This window comes from Seriola aureovittata, chromosome 13 (assembly GCF_021018895.1).
Source record: "Seriola aureovittata isolate HTS-2021-v1 ecotype China chromosome 13, ASM2101889v1, whole genome shotgun sequence".
Taxonomy (NCBI): domain Eukaryota; kingdom Metazoa; phylum Chordata; class Actinopteri; order Carangiformes; family Carangidae; genus Seriola; species Seriola aureovittata.
In genome coordinates, this window is record NC_079376.1 from 14,473,035 (window position 1) to 14,491,752 (window position 18,718).

The 18,718-nt window shown below is 41.6% G+C and overlaps 2 protein-coding genes across 2 annotated transcripts; one reads left to right on the top strand and one right to left on the bottom strand.

Moving 5' to 3' along the window:
- Positions 1–230: 230 nt before the first annotated feature.
- Positions 231–3,142, top strand: LOC130180158 (transmembrane protein 179). The gene is made up of 4 exons (XM_056393559.1): positions 231–643; positions 1,152–1,289; positions 1,394–1,472; positions 1,555–3,142. Exons 1-4 carry the CDS (start codon positions 342–344, stop codon positions 1,726–1,728), a joined length of 693 nt encoding a protein of 230 aa, XP_056249534.1. The 5' UTR covers positions 231–341; the 3' UTR covers positions 1,729–3,142.
- c13h14orf180 (chromosome 13 C14orf180 homolog) lies at positions 2,647–17,579 on the bottom strand. The gene is made up of 9 exons (XM_056393558.1): positions 17,104–17,579; positions 16,223–16,253; positions 12,844–12,930; positions 11,305–11,425; positions 9,501–9,531; positions 9,283–9,391; positions 5,832–5,995; positions 5,560–5,692; positions 2,647–4,485 (listed from the first exon to the last, which is right to left on the bottom strand). Exons 1-9 carry the CDS (start codon positions 17,254–17,256, stop codon positions 4,280–4,282), a joined length of 1,035 nt encoding a protein of 344 aa, XP_056249533.1. The 5' UTR covers positions 17,257–17,579; the 3' UTR covers positions 2,647–4,279.
- Between the last annotated feature and the right edge of the window lie 1,139 nt (positions 17,580–18,718).

The window sequence follows — 18,718 nt, forward strand, 5'->3', positions numbered from 1 at the left end:
AAACCATCTTTTCATGAGTTTTTATTCCCTTAATATACTATGACGTTTTTATGACTTTAAATGCCTTACTATACTTTGACATTTTAAAGCCTCACTCTACTATGACGTTTTTATGCCTCACTATACTTTGACGTTTTCATGACTTATACTTAAAAAACTGTTGCGAATGGGAACACCAGTGAAGCGGAGTATCTCCACAGCTTGGCCCTGAAGGCCTCAGCCTGCTCATTAATTTGCAGCAGAGCGCGTCGTCGGATGCTGCTAGTCCGCTCCTCTCTGCCTCCACTGCGCAGCCGCAGTTTCTCCTGGACGCAGAGAGCACAAGATAGAGAGACAGAAAAATGGCCCTCGATAATTTAATTTTCGCCCAGTGCATTCTTTATTTTTTAGCCTTCGTATTCGGTTTCATTGCAGTAGTGCCTCTATCCGAAAACACGGAGGATTTCCGTGGGAAATGCCTGCTCTTCACGCGGGGTATGTGGCAAAATGAGAACATCACTGTGTCGAAGCAGCGCTTCATCGTGGAGGAGTGGGGACCCGAGTCCTCCTGCAGCTTCATCACTTTTGTTGGGATAGCGTCTCTTATTCTGTCCGCAGTGCAGGCATGGAGGCTGCTGTTCTTCCTGTGCAAAGGACACGATGAGTGAGTGACAGTTCACTTGTGCTCGTTCAACACATTTCAACACCAGCTCCATCAAAAGCTCCATAGGACAGGCTATACCACGCAGGTTTAACGGCTCAATGTAAATGTGTTTTTCTGTCCATCTCCCACGCCCTTGTCTGCGCGCTATTCTGACAGAATTATAGATTATGTGCTGTATTAAAGGTTATGAAATGAGATAAACAAACCAGAGAATAAACCCTATAAAAACGACCAGTCATTGTCGCCCTCCATGATAAAGATGGAGGGAACACACTTGTGTTGCCTTTGAAAAATCAGAATCACATACTGTGGTATCTTGTGACATCAGTCACAGCCTGTGTGAGCATGTGTGACTCAGAGGCATCATTCATCATAGAGATGTAGATGATGCTGTGTAATAGTTCAGACCGTGTTTCAGTTTTACAGGCCTACATTTTCAAGAAAAAAAAAATTACTGAGAATTATTTAAACGCTAAGCAGAGACAGTTTTTTTTCCATTTGCATACAGCTCCATATTCAACGCCTTCCTCAACCTGCTGATCAGCTCCCTGGTGGTGTTCACAGTCTTCCTGTCCAGCACAATTGTTAGTGTGGGTTTCAACCTGTGGTGCGACGCGATCACTGAGGGTGGGACCATGCCCAGCAGGTGAGAGAGCAACACATCACCTCTACTGACACAGAATTTCCGCATACAGTGCAGTGGTTCTCCGAAATGCCTGTTTATTTGTATAATTCTTTTTTCCTTTCTAGCTGTGAGGAGCTGCAGGGCACTGATCTAGAGCTTGGCTTGGACAACTCTGCTTTTTATGACCAGTTTGCTATAGCTCAGGTAGTTTTTTTCTTATGGTATCATCCAGACAAAATCCTGAATCTCAGTCTTGTTTTTACAATGATTTCCCTCATTCTTTCAGTTCGGCCTGTGGGCTGCCTGGCTCACCTGGCTTGGGATCGCAGTGATGGCCTTCCTGAAGGTCTACCACAATTACAGACAAGAGGACCTGCTGGACAGCCTGATCCACGAGAAGGACCTGCTGCTCAGCCGCTCCTCTCGCCACAGCTCTGACCTCAAGACCGGCCTGATCTAGAAAAATCTAGACGATGCACAAACACACACATTCACACTCAACCGTACCGTCCTCTCACCTGCCATGAGAAACACCAATGTTTGCCTCTGTAGACAATCAAAATCAATTGGCTTTTGCTCCCATTGACCACGGATTGAATCAACCCGCAGGTTTTAGCTTTGTTCTCCTGAGATGATTGATTTCCCCTCAAAAAAACCCTTCCAATGGTTGCTAATCCTTGAAGAGTCCTGCTTTGTCAAGTTTATTCATCCACTGTGTGCGTTCCTCTTCAAGACACACAACCATAACTAAGCTTTGATAGCTTTGATTAAAACCATTCAGTGAAAATGTACACCCAGTTTTTCTCCACCCGTGAATTTCTATTTAGCAACACAGTATTAATGGACAGATTGGCAGATGGATCATGTTGTCTTTGTGAAACTTCTGCATGGACCTAATGCATGACAAATTAATAGGGTGGTTTTTAGATGTAAAGGGATGTTCTTTTGTTTTATACACCAATAAATGTGTTCCTATAGGCTTTTTTTCTGGTAGGCTCTGCACTGCCTCTCGGTGAAGTGAGAATTCTTTGCATGCTGCAGCAAAGTAAAATGATGTGTGCTTTTGCAGTGTATTCATACAGTTTCATAAAGGTGTTTTATAAAAACAACAAAGTATATCATGTATCAGGCAGCCGGTACAAAAATGCTTTAAGCAATTTGTGTGAGATTTAAAAAAAAAAAAACAAACAGATCCTATATTGTGCCATATAGTAACTCAGGCTTCTCCCTCACACTTTAAAGGCTACAAACCAATATACTGCATTACTGTGAATAGACGCACAACTGTACCTGCATGCATCTCTCTCCCTGCTCCATTCACGTCACATACCCGCTTATTGTCAGACATTACAGGAAGAAAGCAAGTCATCTGCTTGACTTTGATAGGCAATGACAGTTTTATTCAAAACAATTGAAATCATAAAACAGTAGGAACTAAGAAAACCCTCCATAAAGGCACTTCTTTCAAAGTGACCATAAATGTTTGGACAGCCGTGAAATGCAGCTGTTAAGCTAAATGTGCACATACAGGACATGAGTTCACTGGGTATTGTTTTATTGCTAATGACAATTTAGTTTGACAGTACAGAGTTGAGAGTGTTTCTTTCCTCTATGCAGGCGTTATTAACCTCATATTGCTTTGACATTCAAATGTGAGATCTCCAAAATCCAACGCTTCTCCTTTGAGTTCCCTGAAACCTGTTATATAAAGGACAATGTTTTACTGGAAACAATGTGATGTGTGTTATTGCTCATAATGAGAGGTCTGTGGGATGTGCATCACTGTGCCCTTTGATCCCTATGATCCATTTGTGTGGTGGTTTGGTTGTTTGAATTTGAATTGCTTTATTTGATAAAGAGACTCTATAATAACAGACAGTATCTGATTCTGTCATATTTCTGTGTTTGGCCTGAAAAACAGTAATGAACCTTATATAAGGAGTCAATCCTTATTTTTTTAATGCAAATATTTGTTGAGCCCACACCCGTCTGTACACTTGTCGAAAGCTGGATGAGCATTTGACATCATGATTAAAACCTGAATATTATTGTTTTTAAATAGAAATGTAACAAAACAAAAAGTTAAAAAAGTTAAAATAATTGAAAGTTGGATATTTGCGTAGATGCAGATATACAGTATAGAAGAATAAATAACATTTAGGATAAAGGATATTTTGTGGGATTCAAGCAGTTATAAAGAGGAACACTGTCAAAAGCATTAGCATTCATTCTGTTTGAGTATATTCTCTTCGATGATAGATAATATTGTGCTGCAGATTTTCCCCTCAGTGAAACTAGGAGTCAGCTGACAGTCAGCCATACAGACAAACAGACAGTATCAAGTCTGTAAAGAAAGAGGTGTTTATCATCTGTTAGTCATTCAACCTGTGAAGTGATGCAGCCCTGTGTTTTCTTTCATTATCGAACAGTTTACACATTTGTGCTTCCATACTCTTCCTCTTGAATGTGTGCTGTGCCAATCAAAGCTGTTTCCAAACATCTCTACATTCATTTATGTGCAAATACAAGGCTGATTATAGTGATAGTCCTTAGTATAATGATCCATATATACACATTCAGTTCTGTGTAATATCTGATATACACAAATCATGTACCGTAGCAAAATAAATATGTGCATTCCATGGAAACATTCACTCACATACAATAGACTGTGACATGAACTGAAAAATCTCATGGTTGTGGTGATTAAATGAGCATTATATGTGAGCATCAACATTGCAGATGTGCAAAATGTCATTACAACTTAAAAGAGGAGTGGCATGCCCACCACCTTAATACATATATACATACAGACATGGAAGCTACATATTTCTGGGATCGTAAATTTTTTTCCTTTTCACTGTGAAAGTGGTTCAACACCACAGACAGTGTACAGAGCCTTGCCAAATGGCTGAGGTGTTTGTAGGCCTGGGCACCTTCGAAGATAGGAAAAAGAGGGGTTTGAAAAAAATTAAAGGAGGCTCCATGTCTCCACCTGTGGTCAGTCTCAGTCACTGCATGGTCAGCCATATCCAGCAGCCCCAAAGAAGTTGTTTCATATGCAGCAGGTAGACAGCCAAAGCGGCCTCCAGCTCCTCGCACACTCGCTGCGGGCGCCGGCGGTCTGTGCAGTACATGGCCACACCCAGGAATGACATCAGCAGGAAGAGGCAAGTGAACAGGGCGAGGTGGGGGCGGGACGGTGTCGTCTCGTAGGCTGCACACAGAAAAACAACGCCGGTTTTTCACAGCTTTGATTTGTAAATGAGGACAGGAGCTGTCACATGCACAGATTTGCTTCTTTCAAGACGTGGGAAGAGGCAAGTGTTTGATGGGATGATTTAATGTGACGATTTAATGTGACTACACTATCTATTGGGTAGTGGAGCTTTGTCACGCAGACTGTGTTTTCTGTGTCTCAAAAATTATTATAAAGGGGGTGATAGTGAACTCCATCCGTACTGCATGATAGTCAACAATGTTAATCAAAAGGGAAATTTATTCACAATTTGCACCTAACAACTAATCTAAATCAATCTCCTTGATTCTTTTCCACACTTTATTAGATCCAGTATTAAAAAGTGCAGTGTTCCTTTCACTTCCTCATGCAAATTAACACAGTGACTCTAAACACTTCCAGATAGACTTACCACCTAAACAGTCACAGTAAGGGATCTCTGTGAAGCCGACAGAGAAGAGGCCAGTCAGTCAACAAGAGGCAACCTCTGTGATGTACAGCAGCTACAAACCAGCTGCTATGCCCTCATAGACTCTACTATCTCTCTGGAACAGACTTCATGGTGCCTCATTTGCATGCATAATTAATTACGAAGAGTAAATCACTTGCTCACGTTTGGACGTCTCTTGGCATTACATTATTTTTAAATAGTAGAGAATTCCCATGGGGAAATAGTTTACGATGCAATCTATGGATGTTTTAATGCATGCTGTTCTCTCTCTTCACTGCCAAGTACATATAAAACACTCTTACATATGGGGTGAGGGCTCTGTAAGCTGAGATAGCACAAATTTTGAAGAAACTTTTTATAAATAATTGAAATAACATTCATATTGTTACTGTATCAGTGCATTCCCTTATTCGTCTTTGTGTAAATGTAGAGCTGATATAGACAGGCTGCAGAAAATATGGGTGATATTCAGTCACTGGACTAGTGGTCGAGGCGCTGAAGCACCAGAGGGCAGCATGTTCTCTGGTGCACAAACACATCTGATCGTCTCTGACAGAGCAGGCTGGACTCACTGCAAACTGTTCACTTGTACGTTTTCTCACCATGTACTGTGGTCTCTGGCTCCCTGAATCGAACCCTCCGCTCGCCTTTCCGTCTGTGGTTTGGTTCTGTGTCTGACCCGTAGTTGGGGCTTGGCCTCTTAAGAATGGAGGTGGGGACTTTGCCGTTGGTTACCTACATTAGATACAGTTCAGGATGAGTATACTCATTACAACCTCCTGATAAAATTCAAAGAGCAGCGGCAAACAGCTGGAAGGCACAGATCTTTTACAAACAAGCCGCTGAAGATGCCTGCAGGTGTTGTTCTCTTTACCTTAGGTTTCGGTGTGTCCTCCTGTTGATGGTGCGTGTCCTTTCTGTGGCGGATCTCTGAGTGTTTCTCCCGGTGGGAATGAGGAAGACCGTTGACAGTGTCTCTGATGGACTCTGCAGCAGCGAAGCGTTTGGACAGTGCAGACACACACTGACCCAGGGAGTCTATGAAGAGAACCATGACCACACAGCACATGAGTTGTGATCAAGTGCTGCTTCACACTTGAGTTTGCAGTCTACTCTGAAGACAGACGATGAGGTGAAGTTAAACATACAAAATCACACATGCAAATGTGACAGAGAAAGACGCCAGTGTTAACTCTGTCAGTGCCAGGTAGAGCTCAAAAAAGTCCAGCTCGCTTTCCACAGTATGTTTGCACTTTGATACTTACTATTCCAGTACTTCAATAAATACCTTCTATTGATATTCACCAAATTTAAATACTGCATTGATCTCATCACCTTTTCTAAAAATAAATGTACAACAGCCCGGTATTTCGAAAAGGAAAAAAGAAAGGCTCAGTCTAGTTGCTATTTCATTTCTATTGTCTGACAGTTTCTCATCTCTCGAACTAAATACAAATAAGATCTGTCACTTTCCTGACTGAGCAGTGATTTAACAAATTTATAGGTCATTCTGTTACTGTCCTGGATCATTTACAACCACAACAGCCAATGAGACTGGTTGATTGAAGAGTAAATTATGTTTTATCTATGAAATAATATACCAATAATAAACTTAGATAAGCAGCAGCCATTTGTATGAAAATTCTCAGGCCAGATTTTAAAACAAATTTTCATACAAATGGCTGATGTGAATTTGGTTAGCCATTATTTGAATAAACTTTCTTACGTTAGATAAATCTGTTCCTTAAAGAAGATTTCAGGTCAGGGTTAAAAACACACACATGTGAATACCACCTTATTAAAATTAATTACACTGCCAACTTTTGAAAGATGGTCAAATATTACACAACTCATATTACATCAGTTATGATTCGTTTTTTGTTTAAATGTATTCCATAAGAGACTCTGTGAAAATTATAAAGGGGAAGAGGGAGACAAAACACCAGATTGTTAGATATATTTTCTTTTTTTTTGCTGAGAGTAGTCCAACATTTTCGGAAGAGGAAGTGAGAAATTTTCTCACCCTACATCTCTATTTTATTTTAGCCTTCCCTTCCCTGTCCCTGGTTATTTACTGCCGTCATTTCTAAGGTGGAATTTTGGTGGATATTGTGAAAATTATTGTTCCATTTAAATATTATGTGGTAGACATAATATTTTGAATTCAGTATGCACCTAAAGTTTAAATAATTAAAGTTGTACCAATTCAACAATGTGATATTATTTTGAGATATTAGGGGGAGGGTGTTTGTCAGTCAATGGGAGGGTGGACTGAAAATTTTAATAGAGCTTTTCTAAAAAGTGAACCATAAGGTTCAGCTGCCCAAATAATTTTCAGACATTCCCTAAGTAGTAGTGGGTAGTTTGGGGTAATTATAGTTTCAATATATCACCAAATATTCCCACATACTGCTGCACAAAGTACTACAGTCTAACTACAACTGATATATTCTATTTCACCTCACAAACCCACACGGATGATTTGTTAGCAGAGGCAGAGTGACTGACCCAGTTTACAGTGAAGTGTATCTCGGTGACGAGAGCTGCAAACACTTAAACATGCCCCTGTTGAAGCATCTCACTGTGGGTCAAGGAGGATTCCTCTGTGTACAATACAAAATAAAAGGTCACAAGAAGTGCATGAGTGTGTGCTGATCTGCAGCGATATCTACAACCACTCTGTGACCAAGGTTACAAACACTGACATGTAAACAAGCAGAGCAATAAATATAGTAAATAGAAAAATATTTTAAATGGAAAAAAAAACTAAAGCAATAAATAGATAGAAGTTTGTGGTAGAGATGGTTCTTAGTATAAATGATAGTGTATTGAAGGAAGAAAGGTAGCGACAGTAGAGAGAACCAGCAGATCTAAAGATATTTTCATATTCTGTTGAGTTAAGAAAAAACTAAAGAAAACTTGAGGTTTTCCCGACTGAAGCGAAGCCTGGGATTGTTTGAGTATTGCGAACATTAACCAGCACGGTTTTGGTGAGTTTATTCTGTTTTGTCAAGTTCGAGAAAAGAGTGTTCTGGCCAGTGAAGGAGTTAATTAATGCTTTGTCTTCGATCAGCAAAAATGGAAACTCATTTTGTGGAGTGTATAATTGTATCTTGAGTTAGTTTAGACAAGTGAATGCAAATATGTTTCCTTTTCATAACAATTTGAGAGTGTATTTCACACAAACTGAGTAATTTTCACCATATGTGGAAGCTAACGGTGCAAGGAAACTGCCACCATTTTTGTGTTCAAGTCATTTTGTGTTGGCAAAAAACAAACTGTTATTGAGTGACTGTTATTCTTGTTAATGGTAATCTTTATGTTGTTATTAAATTGACTTTTTCTGTAAGCCTTGTTGTACAGGCCAGTTTTGTTTTTTTCCCAAGGAGGGACTTTGGGCTTGGATCTCTTCTGTTTCTGTGTGTGTGTGTAACCCATGGAATTTGTACCTGCCGGCTATTTCATGTAAGGTCTCTTGCTTCAGTCTCTTACACATTATTCAACCACTCCTCTGAACCTAGAACTGGTCCAGTAGCTTACACCTAACTCACTGCTATACAGCAACATAAATGCTCAACACAGCTCTCTGACCCTCAGCTTTTTCACCATTTCATCAAACATGTTTGAGGCCATCTGAGGTGAACAACAAGAAATAATTGTAAATCCTCTGTATGGCTGTCTTTATGTAGCTGGTTGTGTTCAGCTCCACTACCTCTGAAAGCTGACTCAACAACAAGGCTGGTTTCTTCATACTGATTTTTTACACCACAGCAGTCTTCACAAAAATGCAGAGTTCAGAGTCAGGCAGAGTGTTGCTCCCTCTTAATGCAAGCCAAGCATACATTCATACTGTACAACAGAAATGTGCCCTCAAACTGTCACAAAGCTACATTTCCTTTTTTGCTCTGCATAAAACCACTCTTGTGTCCAACATGACTGCAAGTGTTTATTAATTCAGCATTTTTGTGGGTTGACATGGTTTAAAGGCTAACTCAAGTTCCTTAAAGCACATCCACACTCTGCTGTGTGCTCTCTAAAGCAGAGGGGAGAACTTGGTCTTAACATTAACATCACTGTTCTGTGTGTTGTCGGGCCTCATGAGACACTAAGGTCTCCACCCTCACGTGTCAGACTGAGTGTTAACACTGTTAAATTACTGAGAGAGGTGTCCTCCACTATTGTTTTCTGAATCATACACTGATGTTTGTTTTTTCACTGACTATCAGCCTAGATGTGGACGTCATCCCTATGTTGTAACATTACCTCAGAATGACAGTAGTGTTTGCTGTGCCACCCTGTGTCGCTCCTCCCTGTTGAGTATTTACCTGAATATTCAGTCTTGCCAATCTCAGCGTAGACAGTGGCCATAAGCTCCAGGCTTCTGGCTGTAATTGGGTGATCATTACCAAAGGCCCTCTGGTGGATCTTTGTAGCCTGAAAGATGCAGAGACATGAATTTAAAGATTAGACAAAAACACCATTAAATGTTTTATTTGTTCAAAAATCTGGAGAAGAAGTGAGGAGAATGATGAAATGTACATACCTTACCGCTGTATTCTAGGGCAAGGTGAGGTCTGAAAGGAAAAGGAAAGGAAAATGGCCCCATTAAACAAATGCACTACCACTTATAATCTGCGGCACTGGAAAATAAAAGCTGTCTATTAAAAATGGATGCCTCTGAATTATCAGATGGAATTTCTGAGCACATTCTCCTTCTATCGCAAAACATAAACACAGTAAATATTTCCAAAGATGGTAACAATACCTGATCTTAATCAAGTGTAGTGACCTGTGCTGTATTGCCAGGTTTCAGTGTTTACAGCAGCATGACGAATCTAAACATGCGCGTGCTGTGATTGGACAGAGACAGCAGGGCTGCGGGTGCTCAGGTGCCTTAAGGAGGAAGTGGAAGCCTTCTATTTTTGCCAGCACTGAATGCGCCTGTCTATTGTCCAAGGTGAATTACAGACAGCATGGTGTATACAGGTTGGTTTACTGACTCATGCTCTTCCACCACTCTTCTGCTTAGTGCTAAGCTAGGCGAACATGATGTGGCGCACTGAGGATTTGCCAGCTGTTCCTCTCATATCTGCCCTGGAAAAGCAGCCAAGGACAGTCATCACCCTCACACCCTCACGTGTGCCTATAGATGTAGAGCAAGCTCTGTTTAGTGTGACAGATGTCAGCTTCGCTGTTCCAAACCCACACTTCCCTTCAATTAGTAATGGCCAGGTGTCAGTTTGCACTGCTTTAGAAGGACCTTCTCAGGGACATCTGATCGGCAAAGACAGAAAAGCCCTTTGCTGGCCCAAAGCACTTCCTACGACATCACTGAAAGATAAGGAGTATTACCACTTCCTGTCTCTAGGAAAGAGAGATTGGGTCTGAAGCTTATGGTGGGGGGAGTAAGGGCTTTTAGGGCTTATCAAAGAGCAGAATCAAATTTCCTACCAGAATCGGTACCACCTCATTGAAGTTTAACTACTGTATGCTCCTTGCATTAATGAAGCACCATGACTCGTCCTCAGCAGAGCAAAACCTTCCACTCTCCGTCACCCTCTCTGGCAATCACGTTAACTGACCTAATCCCAACAATGACAACAGAGGCACAGAAAATGGGTGCATGCTGCGGCCTAACAAAGTACCCCTGCAACAGGAGACACCAGATCCAGTTAAGATGTTCCTCCTGTAACACTCACGTAGAGTGCGGTGTCTCTTTTCTCTACATCTACAGGGAAATTCAACTCGGGCTAAAAAAAACTTGGAGCTGGACTTTATCTAGTTGAAAGAATTTCCACTCCAGAAAAACAAACGTGTGGACGTGTCAGTGGACACGATGCTTACATTTGTTTTGTGTGTAACCAAAAATGCCCCATTTGTGACAAGGTCAGAGCATTACTAACTATAATAGATAAAAGTGGGTTTTTAAAACTGTCATGCAAATTTACTCAAGCAAGACAAATACTTAATTTCATTCAGTAAAATATTTATACCAGAATGATCTCTTGTCTGATCTTGTAAACTAAGCTGAGAGTTTTACTTTATAAACAAATGAGCTAGTTTTCTGTCATTACAAACTGAGCTGCTGCTTGCAAAATAAAACTGATAACAAGCAATATATTGTTTGCTTTGTTACACCTGAATCAGCACCATTTTCACTTCAGCTCTGTGAAATGATGAAGGGTCAAATGCAACTCAAACATTAACTGTATGCAAAACTGGCAATAAAACAGTCATAAAAGTGGATTTATATAACTATACAGTCACTCATGATGAGCCCACAGAGGATGTAACGCCCCATTAATTATACCACAACAGAAGCTACAGCAGGACACAGTTTTACCTACTGTTTGCTCATGATGCAGAGCTGAGCCAGCCGTTCGAGGTGCTGAGCCTGGGAGGCCTGCTCCGAAAGCTCCTCTGGGGTTGTCCATCCCGCAGAGCCCAGTGTAGCCTCCTCCTGAGGCCCTGTTACACAAACACAGGGCATGGAATCACAGTAAGCCCGCCAACAAACCACTCAGCCTTTCTATCTATCCCTGTCTCCTCACTAGTCTTTCCTCTTTTTACCTCCCTACTACTGCACAGAGTTTGAAAAAAAGAGCCTGAAAAGCCTGGGTATCTGGCTATTAGCCTGTCTGGCACTGCTGCAGACTTTAAGCTTGAACAGCACAGTGGAGCCAACTGACGACTGGAGACAAGAGAGCAGAGATAAGGGCAGGAGAGAGCAGATAAGGGAGTCAAACAACACACTCACCACGCCCACTGGAACACTGAGACACACACACACACGCACACGGTGACAAACCACAAGCATACAGTATGTACTGTCCACACTAAGCAAACTCTACACACAACACATACAATAATGGAAGTGGAAATGGCTTGTAATCCATGCGGAGAGAAAGTGCAAATAAACTGTTGTAACAGGTAAAGACTTTTGTTTGTGTGACAAAAACCACAGAATGACAATTATGTCAGCTGTCAGTGGGGAAATACAGAGACGGGTACGTTTGAAAATACACCGGGGAGAGGAAGGAAGTTTGTAAGCTGCAGCTACAGCACCAGCTCTGCCCCTGGAGAAGTCCAACATTGAATCTGAGTGAGTGCTGAATCAGGGGCCTTAGTATTCTATAGCGACACACAGCTCCTAATGAGATAGTGCAAAGTGTGGCCATTTGTCTTCTACTATGCCTGTCCCCGACCTCCTCCGCTGCGCCCACGCTACACTGCGCTGCTGCCTCAGCAGCAGACAGAGAGGAAGAGGCAGACGTCTGGAGCAGCAGCAGGTGATGAATGAGCGGCCTTGCTGTGAACGCTCACTTAAAGCTCCACCAGGTATTTTGTAAACAAAGATGGACTTGGGTAAAATGGGACATCCTTTCATAGTTTTTTGGGGTTTTACAGAGAAAAGCATTTTATATATTATTTGCTGGTTAGTTTGTAGTTGCAGGTTACACACAACTCACTTTGGAAAGCTGCCTACTACAAACAAAGTCAGCTTTACTGTATGTGGTGCCTTGCTAACAGCCTTAAAATCAAATAAAAATAAAATTTGACATTGGCCACAATCTACCAAAAGTCAAGAGAAAAAAAAAAGTTATTTTTCTCATTTTTCTTGAAGGTTTCCATATAAATAACTATGTCATTTGGTAATAATTATAAAATTAATGCCAAATTACACGTGTTTTTCTTTTAATTTTTAATTAAAAGAAATTTAAGCCTTCCAAAAATATAAATAAACAACTTGAAAAAAAACAAACCAAAAAACAAAACATGCACCATCAAAGACATCTTAAATTGCACAAAATACAAACAATTTATACAATATATGGACGTATATTCCCAAAAGTATTTACCAATACCGTAATGTCAAAAGTACTTGCCTGTACTCCCCTGAAGAGCCGTGAGCTCGATCAGTGCCACCTCATAGAACATTTTCTCAGCCTGAATGAACTGGAGGGCCTTCCCATCTGTTTATATGGGTGAAGGATCAGCCTCAGTTGTCAACAGGATTAGTCAGTTGTTGATGTTAAAAACAGCCTCGTTGCCCAGTTCAACACTGCTTTTTTTTTTTTTTTCTCATCCCTCTTAAGAATGACCCCTTTGGGCAAACACAATGTGTAGTAATCCAAAGCAGTCTGTTGATCTTGAGGTCTGGATTTTGCAACACAGATTTCAACAGCTGGTGTCTGTGCCATTGTTTTTGTACTGTTATCTGCTGTTTGTGGCTTTTTGTTTCAAATGGAGCAACTCTGATGTAAAACAAGTTTGCCGACTCTCACAATATACTTGTATCTGATTACACCTCATATCTAGTATCACATTCCTTTTTTTTAATGTCTGGCTTCATCTTTTGTTTTGCCTCCTTTTGATAGACCTGAATACCACTTTTGTTTCCATGAAAAGACTGTCTATTTAAAGCATCCTAAAAATAGAGGCTGTTCACTTTGTCAAAACCACTTTGCGTATGTAGTGTCCATCCCACTGTAAAATGACACCACTGATGCTTGTCAGGTGAATTTAAAGACCAATGGGACAGAGAATGCTTAAAATAAACACAGCCCTGCCTGTCTAAATGTCCTACTTAACAACAGATCTCTCAAGTGTAAAACACTACAAATTCCATTCTAGGTATTTCGGTTTTGATGATCACACTACTTTCCAATTACACTTTAATATAGCTACATTTTTTATACTGAGGTTGGAAAGATGGATAATAGTTTTCCACTCTCAAAGAACAGTTAAGCTTGGATCTGAAAACCACAGCAGCTGGTTTCCTTCATTTTGTCACTAGGAGAATAATGTCAGCACTCCACACTACTGAGGGAACAAAACAAGCAAGCCGCACATCCACCAGGAAACCAGGATCCAGTTAAAATCCAACTGTACGCATGGTCCTCTACAAAAGGAAAGGACAGTTTTCATACAGAAAGGTTAAAGATAGAAAAATGTTTACAGCTGATGAGTGCCCCAAGATACCATAAAATAAGATAGATGGTGATGGGTGGATGTTGAAAAGCTATTAGTAGATGCACATCTGAATAATTTAATCTACAGTACATCAAGAGATGACATAGCAACCCGTCATTAAAACCCAGCATTTTTAATAACAAATCTCCCTGGATGATATTATAATTGCACACAATAACACAAATGTGGTAACAATGTTTTGGATGAATAGAAATTAATTATACGTGTCCCAGCTCCTGGGAGTCATCTGGCAGTGGGAAGTAAGGTGAGTATGAGGTGGACCATCTGGGCAGGAGGATTAAGGGAATGGCCTTCATCAAAGGTCAGAGCACTACTTCTGCCTGCTATTCTTAGCCTGGCTGGACCACAGCAACGCCACGGCAGGAACCTCACACAACACTCTCCAGGGAACGGGCTCCATTCTACTCATTGCCACACAAATAAACACACACACAAACCAACCACCCCATGAGCTGGCAATTGGACTGCACTCCAAAACTCGACAAGAACTTGCATTAACACTAGCACCTTCAAAGGCATATCTGATCGCACGTGCTGCATAACTCCGCCTAGAGTGCACAGAAATAACCTCATGACGTTCACTCTCAACTCCTCCCAGCAGGATTCTGGGATTTCCTGTAGAGTTTAATGTGATCGTACTATATTGATTGGCTTGTGTTCTTAAGCTACTTGTGACTGTCTACTACTAATTTCAATATTGCATATCCACTCAAAATGTAAAAATAGGATATGCACATTTTTTTAATCTGTTATTCCCTTTTATATGAGATTAAAGTCAATTTGTCCAGGTCAGTATACTTTCCAAGAAACATGTATCAGCAAACACTCGGCAGCCAAAAGAGCTTTTGGCTTTGGACAAAGGTCACTTGTGCATACTGCCAGCTCTGATAACAATACATCAAACCTTAAGCGGTCATGGCACTGCCACTATCACAATCGACTGCACCTAACATAGTATATTTGTCTGGAATAAAGCCAGAACACCAGGGTGAAATTAGGCTACTCTGCATATGGAAATTGAGCCTTGTTTACTAATCATGGATTTGGTTAGACTCTGATACAGCATGTGAGGAGACACTGTAAATGCTGCTGTTGTTGTAAACGTTCCTGTGAAACAGCAAAGTTCCCACATCCTGCTCCCGGTTTGAGCTCGACGACCCTTCACCTTGCTCCTCGAAGGACCATCGCAAAAACCACAACATCACTGCCCCTGCTCTGATGATGCACATGAGAAATACTGAGAAAACCGAACGAACATTTTACTGGAAAATGACCAAATCTTTTCACACAGCATACCAATCATTAACAGACAAATACTCTAAGGGCTTTTAACCCACACTGATCGGATTTATTTATACATTAGATTATATTCTTGCTCTGTTCTTTGTGTCATATCTACTTTTTTCTGCATTTCTGATTATTCCTCTCTGCTACTGACCCGTGTAAGATCTGGTTACATTCATACTATAGGTAAAAGACTAAAACATGGTAACTCTACCATACATAACGTTTTACACGACATGACACCATTACTATTTATGATGTTATGTAATAAAGAACTGTATGTCAAAAGATTTAACCCTGTCATGGTGGATGACCCTCTTAAGTAGCAACCCTTTCATTCTGAGAGGGGCCAACTCTGATGGCTATTGATGAAGCTCAGCTCAGCAAATTGACCTGTTTTGGAAAATGGACAGTGAGGGGTAGAGCCTTGCTGAGGTAGATAACCTGAGCTGGCAAGTTAAGTGTTGGAGTGTCTCAGTAACGGGGAGAGAAGCCATGGAGGTAATATATCCCGAAACATAACACCGCTCTATTATCTCTAGTGTATGTCCTATACTGCTATAGTTTATAGAAGCAGTGAGGTGGCGATGCACAGGCTAGTCGGTGTAGATACAGGTTAATTAGTGCTCTCTCTCTCTCTCTCTGTTGTGAAGAGATAAGAGCTTACAAATCCTCTTAAGAGACAGACACACAGTCTGAACGACACACAAAACATGTGGCATTCTGGGACAAATGTGTTATTATGAACTCGCCCAAAGACATCCACTCATCCCTCTCGGTTTATGCTGCTTTCTATAATGGGTCTACATCCTCCATTGTGCTAGAGTTTCTCCACTGACAATCCTTTACACGTTCACCTCACAGAAATGGAATGCTAGTTTTATAGTTAGCCGCTTGCTAACGCTTGTGGGACGGTGAAAGTAAAAGTGTCAGACATGTGATGGTGAGCAGAGACCGATTGTCCCTGATTTTGTGAGTAAAGGATACAATTCTTTTCAGTGATGAAGAGCTCTGCAATCTGTGAAGCACAAAAAAACAACCAAGGGACATGATTAAATATTAAATAATTAATTTCCAACATGTTTCCCGTGTGTGTGTGTGTGTGTGTGTGTGTGTGTGTGTGTGTGTGTGTGTGTGTGTGTCTGCATGATGTCATGGGCTGTCATAACAAGTAATTCTGCTCTCCTCGCAGCACCTTCGGTCTGGTCAACATCATGCCACACGTTCCAAAGTTCTGGAGTAAAGGCTATGTTTTGACATCAGGGACATTCCTCCGGGTGCGACTAAACAGAATTAAAATTGCAGCCTTGCCTTTGTAGGAGGGCTTTGTAAAGTAGTGTGTAATCTGCTAAGACTTTGGCCCGGCTGCACAGTGCCAAAACATTAATGCCCGTGACCTCATAAATAGCAAAACATAGCCCACACACAATGGGACAGACATTAACTGGGTACAAGTGTTTTTAACAATATGATTTGTCTAACAACACTCTGACTGTATTAGTCCTGCATTCTCCATGCAATACCTCATTTAGCAGCACGCAAACTATCACTATCATCCTACTGAGATGGAAATGATCTGACAGTGTCAACACAGGGGCACATGATGGAGTGTGCTGTTAGATTTGACATTGGTGTTAGAGATATCAAGGTTGAATGTGTCCTGTGTGCTGTGGTGTGTGATCATTTATGATGCTCTGAAGGAGAAGTGAGACAAATGTGTCTGTACAGCTGTGCAAATACATGAGACAGCAGATTTACTGGATGCCTGTAAAGAATATGTACATGCATGTTGGTATGTGTGTGGTAGACAAAGAAAGGTAGCATGTGTGTATGTGTGTGTGTGTGTGCCCAGTCCCCATCTATCTCACCTGGTGTAGGCAGTTGGGCAGAGAGGTGAAGCTCTGCACATGGGTCAGTCCCAACAGGCAGCTGAGGAAGCAGTGGAGGGCGGCCTGGTACTCCCCCTGCTGCTGGAGCTGCTGTCCCAGCTCAAACAGGCCCTCCCTCCCCCCGTTCAGCATCCCCAGTCCCAGCCAGAGCCAGCACTGCCTCCCATCAGACCTCCACCGGCTGAGGACAGACGTTCCTCTCTTCGCCACTCCACTGAAGCACCACAGGTAGAAAGAAACAGCCACACACGAAGTGAAAGATAAAAAAAAAAAAAAAAAAAAAGAAAAACAAGCAGCTGTTCACATAAACACAGATAGAAAGGTGCTGGAGGATCAGTAAGCAGCACAGCTTCCTCTCAGTCTTGTCTGTGCACAGTAAGTCAAGGACAGGTGGTAAGGAGCAGGCTGAGGGAGCTCCGGCGACTCACACAGAAAAGATCCATTCCCCTCCCTCCTCCCAGGCTGCACCAGGAAAGGAGGACAGAGGAAGTCGGAGAGTATTTGCTCTTTGAGTGGCAGAGCTCTGGACCAATCCCTGCTTTGCTCACGCACAGTAGCTCCACCACAGTGTCTGTAGCACATTGGGTCTCTCTCCAATCCTAGAACAGGGAAACTGCAAAGATGTATGTTTTGATGACAGAAAGCAAATATAGTGTGCACATGTTCTATTATGTAAATCAGTAAATGTAGTATGCAATAAGATTTAAATTTCATCCAGTGGTTTGGCCTAAACCTCTCCCTGCTGTTGCACATTCACAGATCAGTGCATTATGTACAGTACATCTAGAGTCTGTGAGAGAATCATTTCAAGTCCTACTGCCCCACTTATGATTTATAAATGAGGAGTGCATAAGAAGCATGCACCGACCAATAAGCAAACCAGAATAAATGCTGTGTGAGCATGCTTCACATTACCACAGAGAACCCCAGCTTTTGTAAATTCTTTGAAGCAAACCAGAGAGCTCATGCAAATATAGGGTTATTAGGAGCAGCCACTGTACAGTATGAGAGAGAAGTCATTCCTCCCTGTCCAAACAAGGACAACAAATATTTATTCACAAGGAGTGCCTCCGCTGAATGTTGGATCACTTCCCTTCACACTCTGCTAATCAACATTAATGTGAGGCCAATCTGTGCCCGAGGAGAGGGAGAAGAGAAGAAGAGATGTGGCCACAGCACATGATCCACGGATGATCTAGAGGATCATGAATGCATCTTGACTTTGAGAGCAGCGCAGCTCCCCACCCTTGCTCCATTTGAACACGAGTGTGGTAGCTGGAGGAAATGAATGGGGTAACACAAAGCAAATGGGCAGAGTCAGTCTCCATTAATGTCCGATTCACCTAGCTAAGCAAGATGGGATTTTAATGGTTGTGAACGCCAGTGGACAGGGGATCAGAGAGCATTAAACTTGCACTGGCAGGTCAGACTCAGGGAACTGTGAACATTGCTCATTTTGGACTAACAGCATTTAGGACAACCGTGGGACTTGATTATGCTGATGCTGGACACTTTACCCGCCCCCCCCATCCACAGGACTGGGAACACAGAAGAGCGATTGTGCTCACTTTACTGTGTTGTCAATAGAGTTGAG